The sequence below is a fragment of the Cottoperca gobio genome, chromosome 9 (genome assembly GCF_900634415.1).
Source record: "Cottoperca gobio chromosome 9, fCotGob3.1, whole genome shotgun sequence".
Lineage (NCBI taxonomy): Eukaryota > Metazoa > Chordata > Actinopteri > Perciformes > Bovichtidae > Cottoperca > Cottoperca gobio.
Window position 1 is genome coordinate 10,638,295 of NC_041363.1, and position 26,981 is coordinate 10,665,275.

Consider the following 26,981-nt stretch of genomic DNA (forward strand, 5'->3'; position numbering starts at 1 on the left):
GTTTCTCATGTGATGTACCGCAGACTTTTCAAAGCATCAGAAAACAATAGTACCTTTGATTTTGTCGAGTGTCAGTACTGCTTAAATGAAAAGACAAGTTAATCAATGTGGATATCAGTGGCCTGATAATCAGACTTCACTGATCTGAAGTACTTTGACATTTCACCACAGTAGATGTAAAGCAAAAGCTTGTATTCATCGTTTGCTCTTATGTAAAGAAATGTTGTATGTGCATGTCTGTAAATAAAGCCTTCCTATCCTATTTTTCCAAACTTTATTATGTCACATAACTTTAATAGTTTGTTAAAACTTGATGAGGACAATCTCATAATTAACCAGAAACAGAGGTTACAGAAATGCGTTACAATTTAATCCAGAAATTAACAAATAAAACACAAATGTAGCCTTCAAGTTACTTCGGTCAGAAATTTAATTTAAAAAAGTAATTTTGTTATGTCATCACTCCATATGAAGTATATGAATGTGCAGATGATACATTTGACAATAAGAAATCTATAAAACCTCAGTCTTCCGGTAGTGCTTTGTCCTGCGCTTCACCTGCAGGCTGTGTGGTACACTTAGTGGCCTCTGGTCGTAGTCCCCCATGCACACAGCTACAAAGAAGAGAGTCCCACCGATGACCAGAGCAAAACCTCCAAACCATCCAGAGAACATTGCCTCTCCGTACTCCCAGCGTGGCATCACATCAGGAAAACCTTCGTCCCAGAACTCCACAATAGTTGTGTAGGCCACAAGAGAGACGGGAGCCAGAGTTGTGAGCCCCGACACCCAGGACAGCACGCCGCTGAGGATGAGGAGCAGTCTCTTCGGGCCAGGCTGCCCTGCACACATCCCAACCCCCTCCAGTCCTGGGAAGGCAGCCAGCAGAGCTAAACCTCCGGTGCCTATAGACACTGACATAAGCACCCTGGAGATCTGCAGGTCCATCGGCAGCCCCATGATGGACTCGTAGGCCTTACACTGAATTCCCACCTCCTCTGTGTAGAGGCAGGTGTGCCACAGTCCAGAGAACCAGTTCTCCACTTCGTTCAGGTCAGAGTTCATCGTCTTCCACAGCGGAAGGAAGGCGGTGATCAGAGAAGTGACAAAACCCCCAAACGTCACAAAGAGTGCAGTCCTTTGCATCACTTTCGTTGTTAGAAAAACCATCTTCTGCGCTCTGTGCTGTGATTCCTGCTCAAGTGTGCAGGTCTATGTATCAGGTTGGGAGATCCACAGTGGCTCTGTGGCCCGTCCCACCTGCTGAGGTAGCAGGGCCAACCGGGCCAGCCCACTTATTCAGCCTCCTTGGTAAAATGCACCTGATAAGTGGGAGATAATCCGGGGCTGAGGCATGACAACAGACATACTGTTTTGTTTCAGTGTTCAATATCATCATAGTGCACAATGAACTCTGTTTTTAGATGAAACCAAATATGTCCTGCGGGATTCTGGGCTGAGTGCGCGCACAAGTGGACTTAAATGAATGAAACATGAGCAAGCTGGGCAAGGGAAGTACACAGAAAAGAGGAAGAAGAAGAAGAAGAAGAAGAAGAAGAAGAAGAAGAAGAAGAAGAGAAGAAGAAGAAGAAGAAGAAGAAGAAGAAGAAGAAGAAGAAGAAGAAGAAGAAGAAGTTGTAATTAGTTCAGATGAGTTGTTTTACTGCTGTCACTGATGAGACTTGGGCATTATGTTAGTTAAGACATTTACACACTAAGGAAAGAAAAGGAGGAGCTTTCGATGTGCCAAGTGTCTCAAGTATCTGGACTATGAATAGCACTTTGTGCTCACTACAACGGTACTTACAACAGCAGTCCAAAAGAGTCCGACACTTTGTGAATTCCACTGAGGGTCTTTACATCTCCTGCAGTACAACTAGCAGCTAACAGAAAATTCAATCTGCTGCCTCAGCAATTAGTTCAACCTTTTTATGTAACATTTTATTCAAGTCACTTAATGTAGTTTAAATGTTTAGGGTTGGCCTGGTTGTCTTAACTACTGTAATAAGGACAATTACAATTACAATTTATTCAATCGAATGAACCTATTACATTTTAATTTAGCATAAATTAAATAGAGTAAATCAAAACTCTCTGCAAGTGCAAAACCCAGCAGGAGCCGAATGAGTTCACCCTCTCAAACCAAGGAGCATTGTCTGACCTTATCATTCATAGATCTGTGGAAACTGAAACCTCTGAAGGACGTGGCTAATTTAATGAAAGGTCAAGGATTAACCTTCAGCTTGTTCACATAGTGTATAGGTTACAATAGCTTTAATTTATGGCGAAGGTCCGTGTAAGAATTTCAGATTTCTGCAAATGTTCAAGGTAAAAACATATTTGTGAATACACTGCGAGACTTTTGGAAGAAACTGTATCAGTTCTGAAAACATTTATCTGTAAATTGCTTACTTTGGGACATCGGGTTTTAATCTAAACCATCATAAACACCACAAAGCACAGATGACGGCGCTGGTGAATCACATTACATCTAATGTTATTGTGCTGTAATCCACCAACATGTGTGTGTTTTGTTTTGGGACAGCATTTAACAAAGTGTCATGTTTTAAAATGTGTCAGCAGTTTGTAAGTAGATGTGGCATCCTATAGAAAACAATCACTAGACAAATAACTTCAATTTCAATAAAAATCTTTACTGTTTTTCAATAAACTGTATATAATATATTGTGCAAATTGAAACAAATTGACATAGTAAGAAAAAAAATAATAGTTTGGGCTTCTACGGGAAAGCTCACCCAACTTTTGGCACTGCATATTATACTATATATTGATGAACTGCCATATGATAGCGGGGCTGGGTGGGTATCCAGTGAGTTGAGCTGGCTCAGAGTGTCACAGAGAATCAGTACAGCATGACTCATTTTGTATAAGATTTATTAAGGCTTTAAATACATGAAACCCATGTGGGTAAATATTTCATAACAGCATACTGATGTCACTAGATACACATTGCTATATTGTATAACAGAGACAGCTTGTCTGTTAGTAATGCTAAGAGGTGATTAGTATTACAAAGATGTGTGCCAATGACAATAACATTAAACAAAACAAATAGCTTTCAGACATACAGTCTAATTATTATCATATAATGATTTGGATTCCGTACATTTAATCCCGGCTTGTTAGCAGTGTCAGAGTTGAGAATAATATGATGAATACAGATACGGATATATAGATAAATAGTCTATTTAATAGTATACTTTGATCAAGTTGCATTTAGATGACGGATTACAGCTGAGGGTAATACTTGAGCCTTTCTATAGCGTCACAAGTAGGGTTTATTACAGTCCACTGCATATCTATTTAAAACAAATGCAGCAGTAATACTGAGCAGAATAAAACCTTGCAGACATTTACTTCTGTAATCAAAATAAATAAATTACAAACTAAATATAAAAAAGGGAATTTTTAGAACATTTAATAAATTGCAACCCGGTTAGAATCTGGTCTCTTAACCTATTTCACTGCTCTTTGAGATACACACTGAAAACAATTTGATACAGCGTGGATAAATGCCGTCTACCATATGTGGGTCAAGTCATGCGAGGGCCGACATAAAGAAAAGTACTGCGGATGTGAATGAGGGAATGACTAGAAGTAGGTGGAGCAGAGATGTATGGCTTCTGCGAGAGGAGAAAAGAGCCCGGCTCTCGGCGTCATCCTAAATGTCAGAGCCCATCTCGGCACACTGTTTGTCTGATATGTGTGTAGCTAGAGACTCAATGATGTCCAACAGCAGCAGCTGGCTGAGAGACCGCAGGTTGGGGAGCTTGGACACCTTTAGGAGGAGAGGAGAGCAAAAAATGAAAGAAATCTGCCATAAATCAAGACAATAAGTCAAACAGAGTAAAATGAGGAATAAGCAGCATTTGATTGATCGCTCATGCACAAACAAATGAAGATAAACAGAAAGAAGCAGAAACATTAACAATAGAGCTAACACTGCAGTGAAGCAGGGTGAGAATTGAGTGCGTCGCTGTTTCTTTGAATAACAAACAATAATCGGAGTGGCACTATGACCCTCATCGCTATGTGATGAGGTGCTTGTACAGCCGGCCGGGCTGTAAACAGTCTCCTCTCTAAAGAAGATGGAGGGTGATCCACTAGGAGGCCAAAGGCGTCAGTCTCCCGCAAAGAAGACGAGCCTACAGGGTTAGCTCAGCTGCAGTGAGTGGGCAGCAAACCCCCAGGGCTCCGGATACAAGCCCACCCACCTTTATGAACTGGTGGACAATAATGTGCAGGCAGTGCTTCTTCATGTCCAGGGCCTGAGTCTTATCAGCTGCCTCCAGAATCTGAAGTGTTGAGGGAGAAGGGAGTGAGTAAATGAGTCACTCTGCATAAGAAAATGTCTTCAACATGTCAAATTAGGTCACTTCTCCTTCCCTCCCTCGGGAGAAAACATAAATACCTGCAAGACATTCTCCACAGTGACGTTCATCTCCAGATTCTGCTTACAGTAAGCCTGCATCCTGTTGTTTGAAAACCCGTAGTAATATGGTGCAGCGAACAGATAGCTGTTTATCACGGGTTAAGGAAGTGAAAAACATTCCAGTGAAAAAACACAGAATCTTTATGAGAGTTGGACAGTTAAGTATTTGCTCATTACATGCAACGCATCGGCAACTTTAACACTGGACATAAACACAGCAATTATGATGCTAGTGAAATCATTTTTAAAGTTATATTTAGTTGAATGCATAGTATCAAGTGGAAGCAAGAACACAATAACTGAATAAAGGCCAATACACAAGTGCAGTTCCAATAATGGCCACTAGATGCTGACTGTAGTGCTTTTTATGGATCCCAATAAAAATGTTCTTTTCCTTCGTTAACCTCAAAAAAACTCTAATCCTAAAAAGTAACCGTTTACAAATGTATACCTAAATATATTCATCTTTCAACCTTTTTTAAAATCTTCTGCCTAAACCCATACTTCTGGTTAGGAGGGCCACTCACCAGGTATTGACTGTACTGAAATTGGAAGTAAAAATTCCCCAACTTCTCTGTAGCAATAAAAGTCAATAGATTTTTGCCACAATAAATTAGTTTCGCAACAGAAAAGAAGGTATCAAAGCGATAAGAAGTGTTTGCCTTGATTGACAGGTCTCTCAGCATATCACAGACGCCACCTCTTTCATCATTTATTTTCATTATAAGAGGTTTTATTTTTGTCTTTAAGGTGGGCTCTGCCAGACTTAATCTGGTGAATGGAAATAAAGCAGTCTGAAGTTGAGAAGGATACAGGGAATCCTCTGGAGGCATGTTGACGTCGCCGTAGTAGATATACCGCAGCATGGACTCGAAGGCCTGCTTACTCGGAACCATCTCACCGATGGAGATATTAACCTGACCGTCCACGGGCATGAAGGAGCGGAACATCGCCTCAAAGTAACTGAAGAGTAAAAAGAGACAATCACTCAGCTGAAATAGACTTTCTAATGTTCTACTTCTTCAACAATAAAAAAAACTCATTTATACTGAAGTATAAAATAAAGTAAAATGATCAAACATAATTTGTTATAAACGTGTTATTACCTGGATCGTGCTGCCAGTATGGCTTTATGAGCAGGTCGTGGGTGTCCGTCTAACAGCAGGACAATGTCGCAGAACTCCAGGCCGCCTCCCTCCAGGTAAGCCTTCATGTCCTGGACCAGGGAGGTCCCGATGTCCACAGGCTGGTCCGAGTATAACCTGAGAGGAGGCTGCTGCTTTCGTCGCACAATCTCCACTATCAGTGGGGTGGACAGACGTTCAAACTCCTTCGTCATGATCACCTGGTTGAAGTGCGACTCCTTCACCACAAAGTTAAGGCAATGTTCCTACAGGAAGAAAAAACTTGTTAGCATGAATGTAAGACTTATTTTAACGACACCCTGAACCTCAGCTACTGGATGGCAGTACAAATGACATTTGCAGTTGTTAAGTTTGTCATTAGTGGTTATCCAGACGTACCTTGAGCTGGTCCAGTTGCAGCTTGTTGGCGTTTTCACAAACACTGAGAACGTTCTGCAGGTCGACAGATGCCTCGATGTACTGCACACACAGCTGCTCGAGGCGAGAAAGCTGAAAACTAAGGGCCAGTTTGTAAACATCCATAATAAGCAGAACATCCTGGACATGACCTTTTGGAGACAAGAAAGAAAGGGACAAATGATCATTTATTTTTCTTGTCTCTCTTGGAGATTACTGCAGTGACAATCTAGAGACTGGTAAACAGGGCAACCATAAGGAGAACGGTACCTCTGCGTGGGTACTGGATCTTGTCCGTGTAGAGGAACTGCATTAAGACTTCAAAAGGCTGGGCCTCTGCTTCCCTGATGTATACCTCTTGCATCGGCCTGTTGCCTGCTGGGAAATCCCTCAGGCCTCCAGCTGCCCCATCGTCACTTTCCTCACTGCTGTCCTGTTTAGTCTTCTGCAGATTATATAACACTTGGTTTAACATTCCAGCTGAGGTTCCTCTACAGCAGTGATCTCTTACCGTTACAAATATATATTATACATGCACCAAACACTAAAAACAGTTATAATGCACATATTCTAATAGTGATCTGTTCTGCATTGTGACGCCCTGTTTTCTATGAACAGTCAATACTGAGTGCCACAAATGATGGCACTTTGAAGTAATCTTATTGGAGGGACAAACAATAATATGTGGCAATAATATGAAATGTGAAATGTGATAGTGGGGCAAAGGTTTCTTTCCTTCTTTAATTGGAGCAGCTCATTAGGACCGAACTCTTCTGCTTTCTGTGAGTTCAACTGATTTGTCAGTTATAGCTGTTTGACATCAGAACGATGACACAGGAGTTGTGTCAATACAATATCAGTATTGTGATATCAGAGGAGAGATTTGATCATTTTCATTTCATGAGATTGAATTTGTGTTTTTTTTTGTCTCCCAGTTTGTGTGATTGTTGAGTCAAATTAACTACAACTCCTTCTGGCTGATTTTCCTTATTAAAATGTTTTATGTGAATAAATATCTTCTGATAAAACCGATATTCTTCCCTCGTCTCAGAGGAGACGAAGTGTATTTGTTGCGAGGCTCTGACCTGTCGCTGCCTATCCCAAGCCTGCAGGATCTTCTTCCGCAGCCACTGACATCGTGCAGTCACTATGGCAATGTGCCCCAAGACTCTCTCCTCTCTCTGTAAACAACACGAAAAGGAGTCACAAAGATGGAAAAATCATCTCAGCTGGATAATGTGAATGTCAAGTTGTAATGTCCATCAGCGGTTCAGCGGCTAACGAACCCACCTCGCCCAGAATAAACTCCACATCACAGAACTGACGATTCTCCCACAGTTTGCCATAGTCCTCATGGAGAGTACACTTTGGGTAGCAGGAGAACTGTGAGAAAAAGACAATAATATTTTCAAGAGATACCTAACAAACATAACTTGTATCCCCAAGTTCTTACTCTTTTCTTTTGACCAAGTGCTTGTATATTTCAACAATGAATTTGTTTGACACTAACCTGGAATCTGTACATCTCCCCACTGCGCACATTGTTGTCCACAGTTCCTCCAAAGATGTACATGGCATCTTGAATCACAGCAGCAGCATGGAAGAGCCTCCCACTGGGCATCTGAGGGGGAAGGGAAAGGGAATGTGCAAGGAGATCGTTCGAAAACATTGCTTCAAAATGTGTAGTTAAGGATTCACTTACACATGTGTTTACATGCACATCCAGGGTGGCACTAAAGAGCTCAAAAATGAAACACATTATTAAAATATATCTTTTTACACACATACTGTATTAATCTGACTAAACAGCTGTAGTTGCATAAAACAAGAGATAGTACAGTACAGATGGGGATAAGGACCAACATGTGTCGTCACATATTTGTGATATCGTTCAACCATTTTGTTCATACCTCGCTGTCCATGCTGGGATGGATTACCTCCCAGCTCTGAGAGTCCACATCATAACAGTGCAGTTCGTTGGGTAGAGTGTTGTCAGCCGCACCTCCAAATACATACAGGTGACGGTCAAAGGCAACCATAGTGTGGCCATAACGTCTCTGGGGAGGTGGAGGGGAGCCCCGCAGCAAGTGTTCGGTCGGGATGCGTGTCCACCTGAAGAGTAATGATTAGTACAATGTAACACTTGCAAGTACAGGATGAGAGACTGGGGTAAGTCATAGGTGCAAGCAAAAGGGTGGACTCACATGTGGCCCTTGAACTCAAACTGGAAGAGGTTGTTTGTGATTTTGGCTCCACTCTGACCAGAAAACACAAACATCTTGTCCCTGCACACAGCTACAGGGAAGTTACAGCAGGATGGAGGAATCTCACCACTCTGATCGATCTGATGGACACAAAGACAGAGACGTTAACACATACTGTACAGTGTTGGGCAGCGTTTTTTTTTTCTTTGCGGTTATAATATATTGAAATGTATTGTACTGACCTCCTCCCAACAGGCATGTTCTCGATCTTGCAGATTTATGGTCCACATGTCATTCAGCCTGCACAAGGGGGAAATATCTGTCAATATTATATGCAATAAATAATGTGTCAATTGTGACAAAAGATGAAAAAAAGTCAAACATACCTTGCATTCCCATCATAGCCAGCAAATATCCACAGTTTATCACTATAGACCGTGGCCCCATGGGCAGACCGAGCCACTGGCAAGCTGAAACAGACAAAAGGACAGTAGAGCTAAATTTTGATATTCAACTGGCTGAGTTTTTTGGTTTTCACTTAGATTGTATGCCCCCATGCAGCTCAAAGTAGCTGTGTGACAAGGTGTAAGAAAGACACTATTCCCTGCTATGTAAAGTTAGCAAGGTCATCTTGCAACGAGGACAGCAAACAATAAGCTTCAATTATAGAAACTGAAAAACAGACACATGGGAGAAAAACACAAAATACGCTGCTGGTTGTGAATGCTTTAATGAATCTCAAAAGTTTGTTTCACCAACTAAATGTGAAAAAAAATAAAATAATCTATCCTAGAAACACATTTTGAGCACCTTAAAAACACATTACCTCCCCTCCACTTTCCATTCTGTCCACTGCCCTGTTGCAAACTTGTACTCAAAAAGGTCATTTTTGTTTTTCAGGTTTGAGTTTGAGTAGATGTCTCCAGTGTAACCCCCTGAAAAATATTAAGTCAAGCATTAAAGCATAACTATCACCTGAATTTAAAAATGGGAATAATTAATAAAGTGTAATATTAAGAACATGAGTTACCAAAAACAAACATGCTGCTGCCATAGACAACGGCTGAATGGTGATATCTGGGAGCAGGTGGTGTTCCAGTGGTGAAGGCTCTGTAGTGAACATCATACAAAAGCCAATAAATCATATTGAACAGCCTATAATTATTTTATTTTGCTAAATTAAGGTGCAATAGTGCATTGCTGCAATCTTACCGACACCATGAGCAGTCCTTCACATCAAAACGGAGCAAGTCGTTCAGCATGTTCTTCCTATTTAGTGACAAAAAGTGTAAATGCGATGAAATGAACAATGAGTATAAAGTATAAATACCATTCACTGTCCAGTACTACTCACCCATTGTCTCCCCCAAACACATAGATGGCATCCCTGTATGCCACAACAGTGTGTTTACTGCGCCTAAATGGAGCAAATGTAGTTCAGGGTGAATAAAATGCTGTACATGTGCATATTAAGCCGTTGAAGTCAGATAAAGCTGCACCTACTCATCTGTCAACATGTTACCTTGCACCAACAAACTCATCACATGGAGGGAGTCTTCTCCAGCGATGAACTGTCTCAAATGGGCCAAAATTGAGCGTCAAATATTCCACGCTGTCGGAGCAACTGTGGTCGAAATCAACACTCGGGGCCACTTTGGTTGATCTACAGGACATTGTTGCTAACTCATCCAGCTGAATCACTTCTCAGGGCCACTCATCTGCAGGGACGTCCACGGTTAACGCCATCATTAAAAGTCAGTCATTAGCGTGAGAGACAATGTTAGTTTAGCAGTCTGGCACTGTAATTACCTTTTAGATTAAACTAAAGTCGTTATTGACGTTAGAGGATTATGGTCTTCCTACTTCCAACAGTTGGCTACTCGCGACCAGCTCGCGATGCTAAAAACTAACATTAGCCGCATAGCTAGTTCTAGCTAGCAGCTAGCTAGCGTTGTGCTAATCTCCAAAACAAGCAACAGCTAACAGCTAACAGTTACAGCGAACGAGAAGTTAACGGTTAGCTACCAACATTACATTTAATGTCGGCCGTATCTGGTTCAATACTAAAGCTAGTATGCATTCAAAGTGAATGAGTTCGCAACAAGTCACTAATAGCCACACGTTTAACTAGCAAAACAAAAGTGCTGTCATTAAGGAGCACAACCACGCCCCCGAGCGCGAGACTAGTAAGTACTTCACTTCCTGTATTGTAAAAAAACAGAAAGACGTTCAACCCTCATTGATAAAGAATATACTGTATATATAAATATATATATATATATATAAAAAGCTTTACACTTTAAACGTAACGTTTAGTTCTCCAAGACTGAACAAATAATGATACTTTTATGTTTTATGGTTGCCCATACTGTATTACATTTTGGAAAGACAAAACAACAGATGCAATTAGTATAAGGTAAACATTATCACTTATTTTGAATGTCATGATAACAGTTTGTGTACTATTGTTAACTTTTTTTTAAATCTTGTTATTATTATTATTATTATTATTATTATTATTATTATTATTATTATTATTATTATTATTATTATCTTATGAGGAAATTCTTGTTCATAAAGCTACACCTCTTAATTCAACCCCATTTTATAAGTTGTTTTTCATTTAAATTCAATGTTATTTTGAGTCTCTTAAATGTGTAATAGGGAATTCATGTCAGTAGCTAAGATTTTAATAATATTTCTATTACTTTTTGGTGTAGCATTTTTTTTTATTTCTTCATTCATTGAAATGGTATGATTGTTTGTACATTCTTATAATAAAAACAACCTATTGTATATATATGTAGGGTCATGAGTTTCTCCTTTTCTAATAAGTATCTCTAACAAATGTTTTTACTGAGCTCACTAAAAGCTCATGTCAAGCTGAATAACCAAAAGATGAAAAATACACAATGCGCCCATTGTATATTCTCTAGATTCTTTAGAATAATATAATATATCTTTATACAGTTTATATAAGAAATACTTATAAGTAATAAGAATTTTATTTTTACTACAGTAATTCATTTATGATTCAGCGGGGATCTGATCTGCTACTTTGTTGTATTATCTTCATCATAAAGTAATTTTACAGGACAATCCTCTTTTATTTGTGTATTACCAGTGGCCCCTGTCAACACCGGATTTAGACATTTCAGATATTTTTAAAAGAACGAGATCACGGGTACAAGCGGCCGAAATGAGTTTTCTCAGACGGGTGGCGTCTCCCTTAGAGATCGGGTGAGAAGCTCAGCCATCCGTGAGAGACTCGGAGTAGAGCCGCTGCTCCTTGCCGTTGAAAGGAGCCAGTTGAGGTGGTTCGGGCATCTAGTAAGGATGCCACCTGGGCGCCTCCCTAGGGAGGTGTTCCAGGCACGTCCAGCTGGGAGGAGACCCCGGGGAAGACCCAGGACTCGGTGGAGAGATTATGTCTCCTCACTGGCCTGGGAACGCCTCAGGATCCCCCAGTCAGAGCTGGAGGATGTGGCCCGGAGAAGGGAAGATTGGGGTTCCTTACTGGAGCTGCTGCCCCCGCGACCTGACCCCGGATAAGCGGTAGACGATGGATGGATGGAGATATATTTTAAAACTTATTCCAAGATGTTGGGATGTCATATAGTACATTCATACACAATGAACCAAGAAACATCTTGCTAATTATTATACATACAGTAATAAGGATGAAACACTCACAGAAGCTGTGAACTTTATGAACATTTAACATTTAATACATGCAATATTACATGCACTTTTCACTTTATTTTGAGGATGATAATATTATCATATACTGTCAGGAATAATGGGGAGGTGTATGGAGGACAAAATCAGTAAGTTACAGATAAATAAATAATTCAATCCATTATTAAACACAAAACACGACAAAGAAAATATTAAATGCATAGAAATACAGAATAAATATATATACCGTATATAGTATATATACATATATATACATATATATACATAGTATTTATACATATATATATATACACAATATATATACACAATATATATATATATATATATATATATATATATATATACACAATATATATATACATATATATATATATATATATATATATATATATATATATATATATATATATATATATATACACACACATATATATATATATATTTGTGTGTATAGACACAAATTAAGAAATACATGAGTAATACAGTGCATTAACACAAACAATTTAATTCCCTTTACTTCTGCAGGCTATGATTCTGAGGCAGTGTAGACACATCTAGGTGGAGTTTAACCTGTTAGTCATTGTCATAGTGCCTTTCTAGATAGGATTTATCTTCCTTGGCTGACGATGAATTTTCTTTTTGCTCACTATGCTACAAAGTCCCACCACATCATCAATGTACCTCCCAAAACACCTGGCAACGGTGAATGCTATTAGGATTAACATTGTGGTATCAGAAGAAAAGAGAATATAGCAAATAATTCAACATATGCTAAAACTGATAAGAAAAATAAATGAATATGGAAAACAATGTCCTCTTGATTGCCTACTCACTTTTTAATTTATTGATTTCTTTGCATATTATTTATCAGACCTTTTTCATGAGAGACCTTTTGAGATGTCGCTACAGGTAAAGTACAGGTGTATTTCATAATAATAACGATGGCTACATCTGATTTAGATGTAACAGCTCTGGGAACAAAGCAATTGTCAATATTATTAGTTGCACCTGTGTTTTCCCTGTTAAGTGAAAAGGTCTCTATTTGTTCACCTGTTTTTAAAATGATGTCTGATTTTGTCCTCCATAGACAGTAAAGTGGGATATAATACTTACATTCACTATTTGCACATCTGTGTTTTAGCCCTTAATGGGCTTTCAGTCTCTTTGAACTGAAATATTTCAACTTTGGGGGATGCACATCAAAGGGTTGACAATATTTAGTGCTATTCTTTCTTCAAACAACCTTAATTGTATCATATCTGTTAATATCAATTGTTGTCTTTATTCTATTAACAGGCTCATAAAATTAGTCCTGAACTTAATAGTTCACTCCTATACTCTATTAGAACAACTTCACATCTGAGAATAAGAACATTTACATTTTTGAAAATGGACTTACAAACATAAAGAACAATACTAGGCCTCATCTGCGTGAAGCAAACTTGTTCAATACTTGTAGATTGAGCCGCCCAGTCAGATGCTTCTTCTTCTAATACAGTCTGTCAGACTTGAATTGGCCCCTCTTGCTCACACGTTTAGTCACCAGTTAATGATATCTCTGACATGGCCCCACAGCTTGGTGATCCACAGGTTAACCCCAAGCTCTGTTAAGTACTGAAGCTCTGGCATCAACATCTTTCGGCACAACTTCCGATGTGCCTTGTCCACATTCTTCTTCAGGTTATAGCCCATGATGGACTTCTCTCCGATGGGCTGCCAGGGCTGCATGGCTGTCTCGTGGATGCTGCCAGCTTCGACAGCCCGACCCCCTTCGATGCAGATGGATGCCATCTCTGCGTTCCTTCTCCTGAGCTCTGCCACATCCTCAGCCATCCGTCGACGTCCATATGCATCTACTTTATTCCAAAAAGTCTGGTTTAATTGCTGGTATAGCTTCCAGTCAATAGCGTTCCACTCAAGAGCCCTGGTCCTCAGCTCGGGGGGTGAGTTTAGACACAGTGGATCCCTTGCGGGCATTGAGCTTGAAGAAGAGCACGTCGTCCATCTCCCAGCAGAGGGCATCCTTGAGCAGGATGAGTGATTCCTCAAAGTATTCCACCAGCATGACCAGCTGAAAACGGTCAGTGATGAATCTGATTCCCTCTTCTACCCGTGGATCATGCAGCTCCAGAGTGTTGTCCTGACCAAAGTCGAAGAACAGCAGATTCTTGAGGTAGAAAGAGTTGAAGCCCTCTGGATCAAAGTAGTAATGGGGCTCACGCAGAAACTCAGTCAGCTTCTCATCACCTGGTATCTTCCAGGTAAAAGGCACGAGCCGGCCAAAGTAGTGGAAGGATGACTCAAAAAGCTCTGCGGGGTCTCGCAGAATCGTGATGTAGGAAGTGTCCATAGGTAGCAACTTGGCTACCTCAGGCGCATTGAAGCGCAAGTGATTACATATAATATTGAAGCACATTCCCGGTCTGTAGTCTTTAACCTGGGAGCGCTGGAAAAGGGACGGATAGAAGAAGTCATTTCTGCTGTTAGGGAAGGCAAATTTGAGCCGGTGCTTCTCTCCAAAGCGGAAAAGGATGTTGAGGAAGGTGCTGCTGGCTGTTTTGTGGGTCTTCATGAACATGATATCCACTTTAGGAGTGCAGGTCTGGCCAGTGGTTTGTTGTGAGCTGTTGGTGGTTGGTTTGGAGTGGAGCTGGGATGGACGGTGGGCACAGGAGTAAGGCACTGGAACCCTACAGAGAGGGAAACAATTAAATGATAAATGTGCTGATCATGCTGATGAAATGTACTTTCACACTAAATAAGGAAAAGCAGCAAACCATCACATTTCAGAGGCTAGAATAAAATTAATCTGTTTTTTTGGCTAGATTGACTGAAATGTTCAATATAATCTAATAGACATTTGACACAAGACTAAATAAAAGAAATTGCTGGCAAAATGAAGGAAAACATTTTAACTAAAAGTAATGACTTTTGTCGACTAAAACTGACACTATGAAGGATAAAACTTACAAAGATGTGTTGAAAGCTAATGAGCATGTCTCAAAATTAAGACTAAGACGTAGTCTTAAATAACTGCCAAAATGAACACGGCTTGAAAAATTAAATACATTATTATTACGTTTCAACTCTAAAATACAGTAATTGCTGAATAAATTTGACACTATGTTTTCTAGAGAACACATGCACACCAGTGTGATGAGTCTTACTCAGGCAGACTGAAGTGGATCTGCGGAGTGGAGAGGCAGTAAAGCAGGATCATGCAGCTGGTCAGGAGGGTACCCAGCACCAGGCCTTTGCACATGGACCTCCACTGCCTCCCTTGCTTGCCAGCCATGGTCCAGCAGAATCAGAGATTACCTATAAAACAAAGAACATCATCTTCATGGTCAGCATTTTTTACCTGCTAGCTCCACAGACATTTTTTGTAATTCTGAAGTTAGATACAAGAAAACCTCATTGTGTGTAATATGTTATCTCTGGTAGGCTTTGAGGACACAATGACACCAGTTTGAATTATTTATTTAGATGGTGAAGTGTTAAGTGACCCTATAGTTTACAATCTTTTTTCCCTGGAGTGACACAATAACATCAACGCATATAAAATATAAAGCAATCCAATATACTAGCACAACATTGTAACATTAAGTATTCTGTTATGTAGTACAGCGCAGTCATCAGGTGGATTCAAGATGCTCATAAATATTCAGCAACAGGAAGGTATATTCTAAGTGTATTTGACTCAGTTTCACTTGGCTGTCCACTTAAAAATGTAAACACAGGATGTACTTTAAATTGTATAGTGAGCTACAAAATGACATACATGCGACTTGTAATGACCAACCCTGTGTTTTTCAGCTGCCCCATAAAATAAATAATGCATTACTGTGGAAAGGGATATTGCCCCCCCGCGGACTGCGGTAAGACGAGCCACCCACTGACTCAGCTACGCATGTAACAAAGTAACACTGACCACCTAGAAGTTTCAGCATTATTTGACCCCAACACAGAGCAGGTATACTATTTTTATTTTTATTATTTTTTTAATCACTTATGTAAAAAGTTTGGTTGGAACAAATTTTTAATTGCAAGTGTTCTGAATATTTACATATATTTAATTTAAAGAAAAACCATTAGATCAGTTGAGTTGGCTCCCCATGTTCCTCTTCCATTTCTATCACCATGAGAGGAAAACAGTAAACACAGTCTTTCAAACACATTTGCATTAAAACAAAGTCCTATCTTCAAAATCCTACTGAAGTAAAAATACAGAAGTATAAAAAAGTACAATTAGTGCTGTAAAAAGGCCCCTGTGACTGACTTTCTGTATATATTATTACTGTTGTAGCTGCTGGAGGTGGAGCTAGTGAATACCTTTATTACAGTTTGGTAGTATGGTACAGTGGTTTACAAACGGGCCCCTCCGAAGGGTCACAAAATCAATCTGAGTGGTCTTAAAATGAGCTAAACTAATCCCAGTGCAAGTTTCCATTTTCTCTGAAAGCCTTTTGTCTTTTTGAAAAATCTAGACCTAATCCTGTCTAGTCTTAAGTATTGTGTCCTTGTTTTGGTGTCCAGTGTGTCATTTATTATTCATTTATGGATTTAGTCCACCTTTGGGTTATGGCTTGTATTTTTTTAAGCCTTCATGTTGGTACAAGTTACTATGTGCACCTTAGGTTCAGTCAGAGCATCATCAGAGCATTATACAAACATTACTCTCCAAACACAGCTAAAAGGGCCATTTCTGCTCTTTGTCTGGACTCCATGAAGGGGCTATTATGGAGGCATGTGAGAGCTCTTTCTCTCTGCCATCAGAAGCCACTCTGTTGTGAGACATTTGAGGACATGGCTAGTTTCAGGTTCCTGCTAATGTAGAGTGAATTTTAAGTGACATTAATTATATCTCCTGCTTCGAGGATATGTCCGCAATAACCTACAAACCTGATCCTATTGGACAAATAAAAGGCAGTGCTATTTTTGATATCAGTTTATCATTGTTTGCTTAACTTTTCCCCAAAAGGTGCCATGTAATCACAATGTGTGTCCTTGTAGGATGTATATTAGAACTGTATTCTTTATCTTGAAATGTTCTTTCTTCTAACAAACAATAAGACTTCCTGTGTGCAAATTTACACTCCACACTTAACCTGAGCTTTGTTTGGCTGCTCACGAAACCCACAAATGTATTTATTGTTCGGGTATAACAGGAACTCAGTAGATTAAGAGTAATATTGTTTTAAGAGTACATTAAGAATTATGATGAACCGTTTTCCTTGACTGCATTTCATGTGATTACAGTCGCTGATGGTGTTGCTAAGTGGTAGTAAGTATATTTACTCAATACTGTTCTATTTTGAGGTACTTGTACTATACTTGATTATTCCATTTCCTGCTACTTTATATGTTTACTCCACAATTCAGAAGCAAATCTTGTACTTTTCACTCCACAACATATTTGATTTGGACTTCAGTTACTTTAAAGATTCAGATTAATACAAATAATGTATTATAGTTTAAAATAAGTTTTATTGATCAGTTACCCTGCAGTATATTTTGTAAAGAACATAATTGTGAACACAATTAACATGATATATTAATCTGAAATGGACCGTAGTGCAAAATAAGAACTTTTATTTTTGGTACTGTAAGTACACATGATGCGAATACTTCTGTACTTTTACTTAAGTAACATTTTTGAATGATGGGCTTTTACTTGGAACAGTATTTCTATACTTTTACTTAAGTGAAATATCGGAATACTTCGTTCACCTCCGATACGGTCTCAACTATTTAGACAAAAGCCTGGAGAATGATTTCTTACCTTCATACATAGATCCAAAGAGCAACTATTGGCAGTGTTTCTTGAACAACAGCATTGTCCTCTTCCTTTGCATCCCGCTCCAGACGACTCGTAAGTGATCTCCCTCCTACAGCCGCACTTCTCAAGTCTAAACTACACATACTGCTATAAACTCAGTAGTGCCGCGCGCGCCTCTTCATCTGGTTGCTGCTTCTCTTCTTCCCGGCCTCTCTGCATGAACACCTGATGCCTCCCCCCCCCCCTCAACTTTCAGTTGCAAAAAGTGATCTTGCTGAATAAAGCTCTGCAGGGAGGCTCATTTACCCACCTATGACGTCAGGGTCTGTCAAGGGACGAGCAACTGCCAGAGTGTTAAAAAAAATAAAAAAATAAAAAGGGGAGGGAGAAAGATGAAGCGGGGTGGGGGGGGAGAGACTGTATGGTCCCCATTCTCCTTCTACATACAGAGGGCTATTGAGGGTGGACACTAAAGTCTGAGCTGTAAGCTGATAAGTGGGGTAGAAAACAGCATAAAACGAACAAATGCATAAAGCCAAAGCACAAAGGCTCTAGTTGTACCACTTGATCAATACAACGCTGGTGTCTGTATTGTTGGAAATGCTTTTTAAGCAAGCTGTGTCTATACATCGTGTATACTTGCTCTGGGAGGAATGTACAACGGACAGCTATGAAAGTTAGACAATTATCTAAACAAACTGAGCAACCTATACGGTCTGGATTGTCACAAGGCAATACTGTGTTTACGATTAAGTGTTTTGATTTTTTAAAATTTATATAGTTGTCATTACAATCTCTTACGCAAGATGGACATTTCAATAGAGAATTAAATGAACTTTCTGCCATGAGTCACAAGTCTATTTGTCTCTGCTAGACAGGATGTAGCCATAACGTTTAATCCATTACAGTATGTGTGATCTCTCTCTCTCCACACAGTGGCCCCGATTCTTGGAGGGGGGGGTGGATGGATTTGTGCTGCTCATCCCACACTTGTCATGCTCAAGCACGACACTGCTGCTTTTGTTGAGTAGGGTGTGCCTAGGCCTGCAGGCACCCAGAGTGCCAGGCTGAAACCCGGACTGGGTGGGCATGCATGGAATGCAGATCAGGGTGAGAGGGGGGAGGGAGCGTCACAAAATGAATGAGGAGATTGAGAGCGGGGCATGACTGGCCTGGCCTTTGGCCCACCACGATCACAGCAGCATCTCAAGAGGGCAGAGGGGCTTATGCTCCTTCGTCATCAACGCCTACTGCCCATGTGTGGACAAATCACTAAAGACTACCCACCAACAGCAGCACAGTGACCTCAGCCCACAGCACAGATGTGACAGACTGTATTTTCCCCATTTTGTGAGAATCTCTTCTGACCCTAACACAGCTGTGGGTTGAGACACCCGAGAGTAACTCATCTGCAAGTTAGAGACTGAAGGCTCTTATTTCTCAGTTTGTACATCCTCGCCTCCACTCCACGTGTCTAAGTCCCTCCTAACTGAGGAGGCAAGGAAGAGACAAGCTAAGGTGAGAGGAGTCAAGGCAACAAAGGATACACCTGTGCATTCTCGCTCATAGCGCCAACTGCAAGGCAAGAGGCACAAATAATTCTTATACAAAATAAGAAAATAGGAAGAGCCTTAACTGCTTGCCTGAAGCATATTAGTCCCTGTTGAATACGCCACCCAGGAGGTACAGATCACAAGTAAAAGGCTTAATATTCGGTGTTTTTACTGTAAAATAAAGACCATTTCAAGTACAGATTTTAAAATGAAGTGGAAGAAATATCTTGTGTAATGTAGAATAGTTCATACAAACAACATAAAAGGCAAACAGTCACTTACATTATTAATTACACAATTAGCATACGCTATCCTGCATTTCAGCGTGAAATTATGCAGAGGTCAATGCCCCCAGATCACGTGTATGTAACTCAATCAAATGCATTTACAGGTTTTTAGGAAACGTCAACCTGTAATACACTCTACTTCAAGAATATAAAATACATAGTCAATCTGCCAAATACATCATCAGGGGAGTCATTTCTTGGCCTTTTTCTTTGATTTTTCGGCGTCATCGTGGGCCTTTCTCTTGGCAGTCAGCTTGTTAGCCTGGAAGAGGAGAAAGAAATGAGTTTAGGCTTTTAGAGATCAGTGAACTCTGGGGGTCATCACTGGGCTTGAATCTACTCTGCACACAGCAGCTATACAATACTATTAAACGAGATAAGAGGTCTGATACTGAAAATAAAAAGGATCCAATGTTAAAAATGTAAAATAAATGTATCTGCTACACGTGGCTGTACAAACGGTATTATCTACACAGTAATTAATAACAACATGTAACAAACCTCTCTGATTTTTCGCTTCTTTCCAAACATGATCTTGTCGTAGAGGTACTTTTCCTTTTTCTTCATCATCATGATGGCCAGACGTTTCTCCTCTGCTTTCTCCTCCTGCTCCAAGCGTGCTGGGTTTTCTACCTTTACTTTCCCAGCGGTCACTTTGACCGGCAGAGACTAAAAAGGAAGAGAGGAGTTGAAGAAACGTTTCGCCGGTTTGTAAAAACAGGGAAAGACACGGACGGTAATGAAAAAGGATCAAAAGTCTCTTACCTTGCCCTTGGATCTTTTGTCTTCCATTTTCTTCAGATTATTCTCTTCTGCTTCATCATCATCATCATCCTCCTCCTCTTCTTCATCATCTTCCTCCTCCTCCTCCTCTTCGTCTTCTTCCTCCTCTTCGTCTTCCTGTTCCTGGGCTGTGATGGAAGTAAAACATATAAATGTGTCCATGGCATCTGAATTATTATGCACCCCATTTAGGCTTAAAGTTTGTTTTAAAACACTGACTCAATGGATGCAACAGAAACAAACGGATCAAATCTCTTTAAATGTTCTCAAATATCAAACATTTCACACGTATTCACTTACTATGATCCACCCAATGTATTACAGGTGCAGCCAATAAGTCACATAATTAACTCAAAAGCAATCACCTGTGTGTAATCAGTGCGACCATTGATTGTAGGTATAATACTCCTACATCCTAATTATAAGTCACTGATTCAATGTTGTAAAACAATGAAAGGTTTATAGGCAGAGAATGAAAGACTACACGTCAGAGAAATGTTTGGGTTAGTACCAGGTTTTTCTCCCCGTTGTAAGGCCATGATCTTTAGTTTTTCGGGAGGCACGTAGTCTCCGTCCTTCTCCTCCACGAAGGGAGAGAGGTGGGGGGGAAGAGTCACTCCACGGAAGTAGTCCTCGACAGGCAGGAGGATTTTGGCATTGATACAATCATGCACCCACTGGGGCTGGATGTAGTACCTAAAACAAATGGTATCACAGTAAAACAGTGCACATCTTCTCGTCATATGATGCTCTGCTTAAGAAATATACAAGGGAGTTGGCAGGCATGATGGAAATGACGCGACACTTTGAAAATATAGAGCGGGGAAAAAAGAATAGACAGGGTCACACGATAAACAGGGTTGCTTTGATGAAGCAGCGAAAAGACGACTCTGAAAGGACGCATTGTAAAGGATATGATATTAAGGATTCAGAGATTTACTGTAAAACAAATTGGTTGTACAAAAAGAGGCACGTTCTATACGTTTGAAAATCAAGACATTTTAAAAACATCCCTTTACCTGTTGATATACTGTTTGTCGATGTTGGGTCTGTCAACAATTTGATGCGTGATGGTCTCATCCGTCACCTCGTATGTGCTGCCGATGCAAACAGACGTGTCCCAGGACACCTCACCACCAAAACACCTGGAAGGCAGCAGCGGCACACAAAAGATAGAAAAAGGGGCTTTACATCAGTTTGAGGTTTATACATTTGACCTCATAAGAATGTCTTTGACGTTTATTTGAGTTTCACTGCAGCAGCTCTCACTCACCTGATGATAAAAGCCAGCGACTCTCTGGGCACTTCTCTGTTCAAGAAGAACTTGAGTCCCTCAAAAAGTTTTTTTTGAGCTTCCAGCTGTTTCTCTTCTTTTTCCTTGGCCTCCATTTTTTCCATGTCCTCCTAAAGAATTAAAAGGAAATCCTTTATTGATATTTTTGTAAAGGTTTGAGGATTCCAAAGCCACTGTTTTGTTGGAGTCATTAAGTTGTTATTTGAATTCACTGTGCAATGTCTAAAAGAATGATGTACACATGTTGCAGCCGTTTCAAAAGGCTTGTGTTTGACCCATCAGGGAAGCTCAGCACTACAAACTCCATTGTGATATTTCCTAGGCTGCACTAGGCTCATGTTGGAGTTTGAGTTCTGAAAAAGGTGTCTGGTTACCTGGTTGAGAACTTCAAACCAGTTGGGCACAACAAGTTTGCCAATGTTAGAAGCATGTCGTCTTTAACAACCAAACATGAAGCTGTAATCCCCAGTCTTACACCTCTCCAAACTCTGACTCCTCAGGACACACATGAGATCTCTCACCTCTGCCTTTAGAGACCAATTAGTTAACAACGGTCGTCTTTCTGCACGTTTCATGAAACAAACTATCATGACTATTTTATTCTCAGTATATTTATAACAGGTAAGATACAGCAAATCATATTTTGTGAACTGGTTGCCTTACGTCTTCAACAGGAAACTGGTCGAGTTCCCCCTCCTCCTCCTCTGCAGTTGCAACCACCTGCGCCAGACTGGTACTCAGAGCTGAGAGTTTCTGCAGCCATAAAAACATGGGTTTAGAACAAAAGTCCACACGTACTCATCATTACGGTGAATAACCAGATAAAAGATGTCAGTTCACTTCAATAAACGACATACAGTAGTTTGCAGTACTACAACTTTACATAATATCTTTGATAATGTCCAGAAGGTGCGTGGTACCCTACATATTAATATCTTATCACTTAAAAATAAGACATCGTTCTTTAAAAATACAGAAGATGTCCCATCTTGAAAAGGATCAGAATCAAACCACTAAATGTTATCAGAAAGAACAAGGCAGTGTTCAGATGAACATTTGCATAGAAAACAATGCCCCATTCATTATAATGAGGCCACTGCATCAGCACAGCAGGGGTGCTGACACACAAGGGGTCGTCAACAAACAAAAAAACTAATTAAATACATTTGTAAATATTTGCAGCAAGGTAAAATAAATGTTCATAATTATAATGGCGCTCCGCTTGTGCTGCTAAAAAGTCATTAAAAAAATAATGTCTTGGCTACTGTAGATAATCTACAGACACCACTGTGATGAACCTCACCTCCAGGTAGCTTTCTGAATTCATGGCATAGTCATCATCATTCTCTTCCTTCAGCTCCATCTCTGCTTTAACATCCAGCTGCAAAAGGAGGGATGACATTAACAAAGTACAGGTGAGCTAACAGCTGACCAAATAGCAATAAATCCTGCAGCATAACCATTTATAACTCCATCACAAGTTGAATCCTATCAAAATATGTCACAATAGGAGATTACAATGTAAGATTTTAGTCTACACAACACTTTGAATTCCTTTTGAGTAACATAATATCATTATAAAGCTGTTACAATAATTACAATAAAAATGTTGTCTTTACTGACCACCGACACCTTCAGATAAATTAAGTGTTCAAAATAATGTGTACATATATAGAGAGAAGAACCCTTGTGGTTGTTTCAGAGTCCAAGATACCTTTGGTGGGTATAGCAGGTTGAGGGAATGGTAGAGTCTGAAGTTAATGAACCCCAGGAGCGTGGTGTACAACTCTGTGAAAGTTGCCATTACTCTGTAGTCGACATCTGTTGGGTGCTGAAAGGGAAAAAACAGAGTTGAACTAAGTCACAGTGGTAAAATGAACATGAGTGTAAACACTTAAAGAGTAATTTATAATCCCAGAGCACACAAAGCAGTTCGTTAACTCATTATAATAACTGCCAGTTATACAAAGGGTAACCCTGCTCCATCAGCCAACATAGCCGTAAAAGTCAAACTTTGGTAGCCTCTGGCACAATCCAATGCCACCAACTCATCATATACACCGATTTAAAATAATGGATATTTTAATGAGTTTGCTTACCTTATTATAAATATGTAGTGAATTATTGTAAAGGAGAATTATGCTTCTTGTGCGTTTTAGCCCACAGACTGTAAATAGCTATTAATATTTAAAACCACCTCAAACCTCTGTAATTCTATTATACTAAAGTCACTGCTTTTTGTTAGCATAATCACTGTGGAGTGCATTTCATCATTTACTTACATCATGTGAGAACTGATATGGCACCAGCCATGTAATGATCTGTCCCATCACCTCTGCTTGGTAATATATTCCCTTGATGGAGATGAAAACCTAACAAGAACAGACAGGCATTTAGTTCATTACAGAACAGAGGTCAATGAACTCAAGACATATCAATTCACCGTGCCCCCCCTGTCCCCATCCCATTTGATTTATACGTCAAACAAATCAAGATGGTTGCTGTGCACTGTAAAGTCGCACCTTTCTGAGAGCACGGGATGCAATCACGTAGTTCATCCACTCCACTGTGAGGCGTCTGCACAGCGTGATTGTCTGAACATGGCATTTTCCTGTTCGGGCGAAGGTGGAGAAGAGGAAGCACATGCAGAGGGCATCGTCGATGTCACGGAGAGCATCAATGAAGGAGGGGTACCTGCCACAAAAAGGAGCACCAGGGAGGAAACAATTAGACAATGATTATTGGTAATCTTACTAGCTAAATTAAATAAATTGAGTGAATAAGTCATTCAAAAGCTCTAAAAATGTGAACATGCCTCTTTATTTTTTACAAATAGCATTTACCCAGTAATTTCTGCTGATACTTTCTACTTTGACTGGACAGAGTCAGAGAAGCTCAACATTGCCTTACTATGAGTGCGGCATCTAATACCGTCTCACCTTTCTTTGACGATGTGGTCTAATTTATAGGCCGGCTTGTTCTCCTTCAGTCTCTCCACAGTAGTCCATTCAGTTTTTCCAGCAGCCTTCTTTAGTTTGCGTACAAATACCTTTTAAGATAAAACATTTTGACAATAAGACAGCGTTCACATTTTCTAACATTACTTCAGAAAATATATTAGGGAAACAAAAACAAGAATTTCCAAAAGAAATAACATTTACTAAATGCAAAAACTCTTTTTGATCTTACAAAAATACTAAGACCAATTTCCCTTGAGTTGAAAAGTATATACTTTCTCTGTATGGGATTTAGCACAGTTCAATTAAGATCCTTTTCCAAATAAACTCTTGCTTAAAAGCATGTTCATACTATGGTGTTGTAAAATATGCCTGCAATACCTTGTAGTCTCTGAACTTGCCAACGATTGGCTCATGCAGGAGAAAGCGGATGTCTTTGAGCAGGTAGAAGGTCCTTGGGGCTGTAGATCCCTTGTTCACCTTCTTCTTGTGCTTGGGCTCATGAGGGTAGATGCCTTTAAGGATGCACAGTCGCCTGAAAATGAGAGAGAGAGAGATCAGGAATATGACTATGTCTGCGACATGCAAGCTGTTGTCAGGAGTCATGATATGGAACTGTTTTTCAACAAACTAGCCTTATTTTGATGATTTAACAATTAAAATGTTCGGTGTTGACTCAACTAAATGGACAATTCAGAGGCTGTAGTTTATGGTATAGTTGGATTGTATTGCTTTATACTGAGGTGTTTCTGATATTTTGTCTACATGGTACAGACAAAATATAAGAAACATCTCTAATTTCTTAGCGTCTGTGTGTCTTTTTTACATTACATGTAATTTAGCAGACTCTCTAATCCAGAGCGATTACAGTGAACTAACTACAGGGACAGTCCCCCTGGAGCAACTCGGGGTGAAGTGCCTTGCTCAGGGTTGCACAATGGTGGCAGCCCCTGGTATTGAACTCACAACCTTCAGGTGTTCTGTTTGGTAGCCTGACCACTAGGTCTAGTGGTCATCTTGTATATTTAGGAATGTGTATGGTATGTGTACTGATATGTTCTGCTTTAAGTTGATTTAACTTAATATAATACAATACAAGTCAGCAGCGTTAAACTAAAGCTCCAAAAGTGAACAAACTTGGATCAAAACCTCTCTGAAATAGTTACAACAAAACTGAACATTATAACCTTCACGAAGGTAGGATGTATTGCAGATATGCATTCGTGTTAACCATGTGTACCTAATAATTTCGCAACTAAGTGTATATCAAAAACACACGCACCATAATGCACGATTGTATTACAGTGAACAGTCAGGTTACCTGAAATCTGGAAGGCTCAGCTGTAACTTCTTGCGAGCTTTGTTTCTGGTGATGTAGTTGGTGGCAGATCCCCTCTCATACTGAAAAACACAGGACAGACGACCACAATAAATTCCCACAGGTAATATGACTTAAATACAGTCAGGTTAACTAAATGCTTTGACATAAAAACACTCATTTGCACCCAACAGATTCTACCGTTTCAGAAAAACAAACATCAGCTAGCTCCGTTAGCTAACTAACTAGCCACGTTGCTATGGTTATTAATGTGCCTGAGACTGACATTAGCCCGACGTTAACTCTTACCTTTTTCTTTTGAATACCTCCCATTTACAAATATGATGTGACCCTACACACAAGTTATGTAAATGTAATAGTCTACAAATTAAGCGTTTAAGAGTCGAACACAGCTCTCGCTACCGACACCAGCAGCAAATGCACGTGTTGTTTGACATGCGCGAAGGAGGCGGTGCGACAAGTACCTAGGACCCAAATGACAGGGTGGCCGTTTGTCTGCCTGTATAGAAAATAAATATAGATAGTTCAGTAAACACGGGATAGCATACAAATACAACAATGACAAAAGAGCAAGGGGTATATAAAACTAGACAACATATTTAAAACCAGAGGTGGACGAAGTACTCACTTTATACTCTGTAAAGTAAAAGTACTTATTATGTAGAATGGCCCATTTCAGTATAATTCAACTTTATTGGATTATAATTACTGATGCATTAATGTCTTCATAGTTTGTTTCAGCCTGGTAAAGGAGGATACATTATTATTGTATACTATTAGTTATATATACTACAGGTTAGCTTTTCAATAAAGCTTATCTTAAACAATAATAATACATGATAAATTATTTGTTGATTATATTTTGTATTATTGAATACAATATTTTTGAACACAGACACACATTTTTTTAATGTCCTCAAAATAAGTTAATGTGCAGAACTTTAAGCACTTTATTCAGATTTTAGGCATGATCAACTGTAAGTACCATAAAGCTGTACAATCATCTGACATAAAATGAAAGGCATGATTCAACCAAGGCTGAACCCCACCCCCTTCTCCTCTGTTTCTCTTTGTTAGTGCTTGAGAGAGATG

The 26,981-nt window shown here is 39.7% G+C and overlaps 4 protein-coding genes across 8 annotated transcripts; all 4 read right to left on the reverse strand.

Moving 5' to 3' along the window:
• Positions 1-411: 411 nt before the first annotated feature.
• cldn26 (claudin 26) lies at positions 412-1,170 on the reverse strand. The gene has a single exon (XM_029440344.1). It carries the CDS (start codon positions 1,168-1,170, stop codon positions 514-516), a length of 657 nt encoding a protein of 218 aa, XP_029296204.1. The 3' UTR covers positions 412-513.
• Positions 1,171-2,877: 1,707 nt separating this feature from the next.
• Positions 2,878-10,384, reverse strand: lztr1 (leucine zipper like post translational regulator 1). Of its 5 annotated transcripts, none has more exons than XM_029440275.1 (20): positions 10,008-10,384; positions 9,721-9,916; positions 9,553-9,615; positions 9,411-9,467; positions 9,229-9,308; positions 9,025-9,133; positions 8,585-8,668; positions 8,441-8,498; positions 8,199-8,338; positions 7,905-8,106; positions 7,505-7,735; positions 7,285-7,377; positions 7,080-7,175; positions 6,265-6,439; positions 5,977-6,146; positions 5,560-5,843; positions 5,267-5,416; positions 4,433-4,538; positions 4,236-4,316; positions 2,878-3,799 (listed from the first exon to the last, which is right to left on the reverse strand). In XM_029440275.1, the coding sequence occupies exons 2-20, from the start codon at positions 9,870-9,872 to the stop codon at positions 3,683-3,685; spliced, it is 2,448 nt and encodes an 815-aa protein (XP_029296135.1). In that variant the 5' UTR covers positions 9,873-9,916; positions 10,008-10,384; the 3' UTR covers positions 2,878-3,682. The 5 variants fall into 5 exon arrangements, with proteins under 5 accessions (XP_029296135.1, XP_029296136.1, XP_029296138.1 ...); XM_029440276.1 differs by having other exon boundaries at positions 7,505-7,615; positions 7,697-7,735; positions 9,721-10,382; XM_029440278.1 differs by lacking the exon at positions 10,008-10,384 and having other exon boundaries at positions 7,505-7,615; positions 7,697-7,735; positions 9,702-9,829.
• A 1,969-nt stretch (positions 10,385-12,353) lies between these two features.
• gal3st1a (galactose-3-O-sulfotransferase 1a) lies at positions 12,354-17,913 on the reverse strand. Its single transcript, XM_029438885.1, is given in 4 exon segments — positions 12,354-13,838; positions 13,840-14,587; positions 15,065-15,215; positions 17,680-17,913. Coding segments are annotated over 3 exon segments (1,278 nt in total). The 5' UTR covers positions 15,193-15,215; positions 17,680-17,913; the 3' UTR covers positions 12,354-13,436.
• Positions 17,914-19,381: 1,468 nt separating this feature from the next.
• Positions 19,382-26,366, reverse strand: pes (pescadillo). Its single transcript, XM_029439604.1, has 15 exons — positions 26,178-26,366; positions 25,872-25,951; positions 24,932-25,085; positions 24,533-24,642; positions 24,116-24,287; positions 23,876-23,965; positions 23,308-23,424; positions 22,897-22,974; positions 22,257-22,346; positions 21,573-21,703; positions 21,319-21,444; positions 20,811-20,995; positions 20,282-20,427; positions 20,018-20,185; positions 19,382-19,778 (listed from the first exon to the last, which is right to left on the reverse strand). The coding sequence occupies exons 1-15, from the start codon at positions 26,199-26,201 to the stop codon at positions 19,707-19,709; spliced, it is 1,743 nt and encodes a 580-aa protein (XP_029295464.1). The 5' UTR covers positions 26,202-26,366; the 3' UTR covers positions 19,382-19,706.
• Positions 26,367-26,981: the final 615 nt, after the last annotated feature.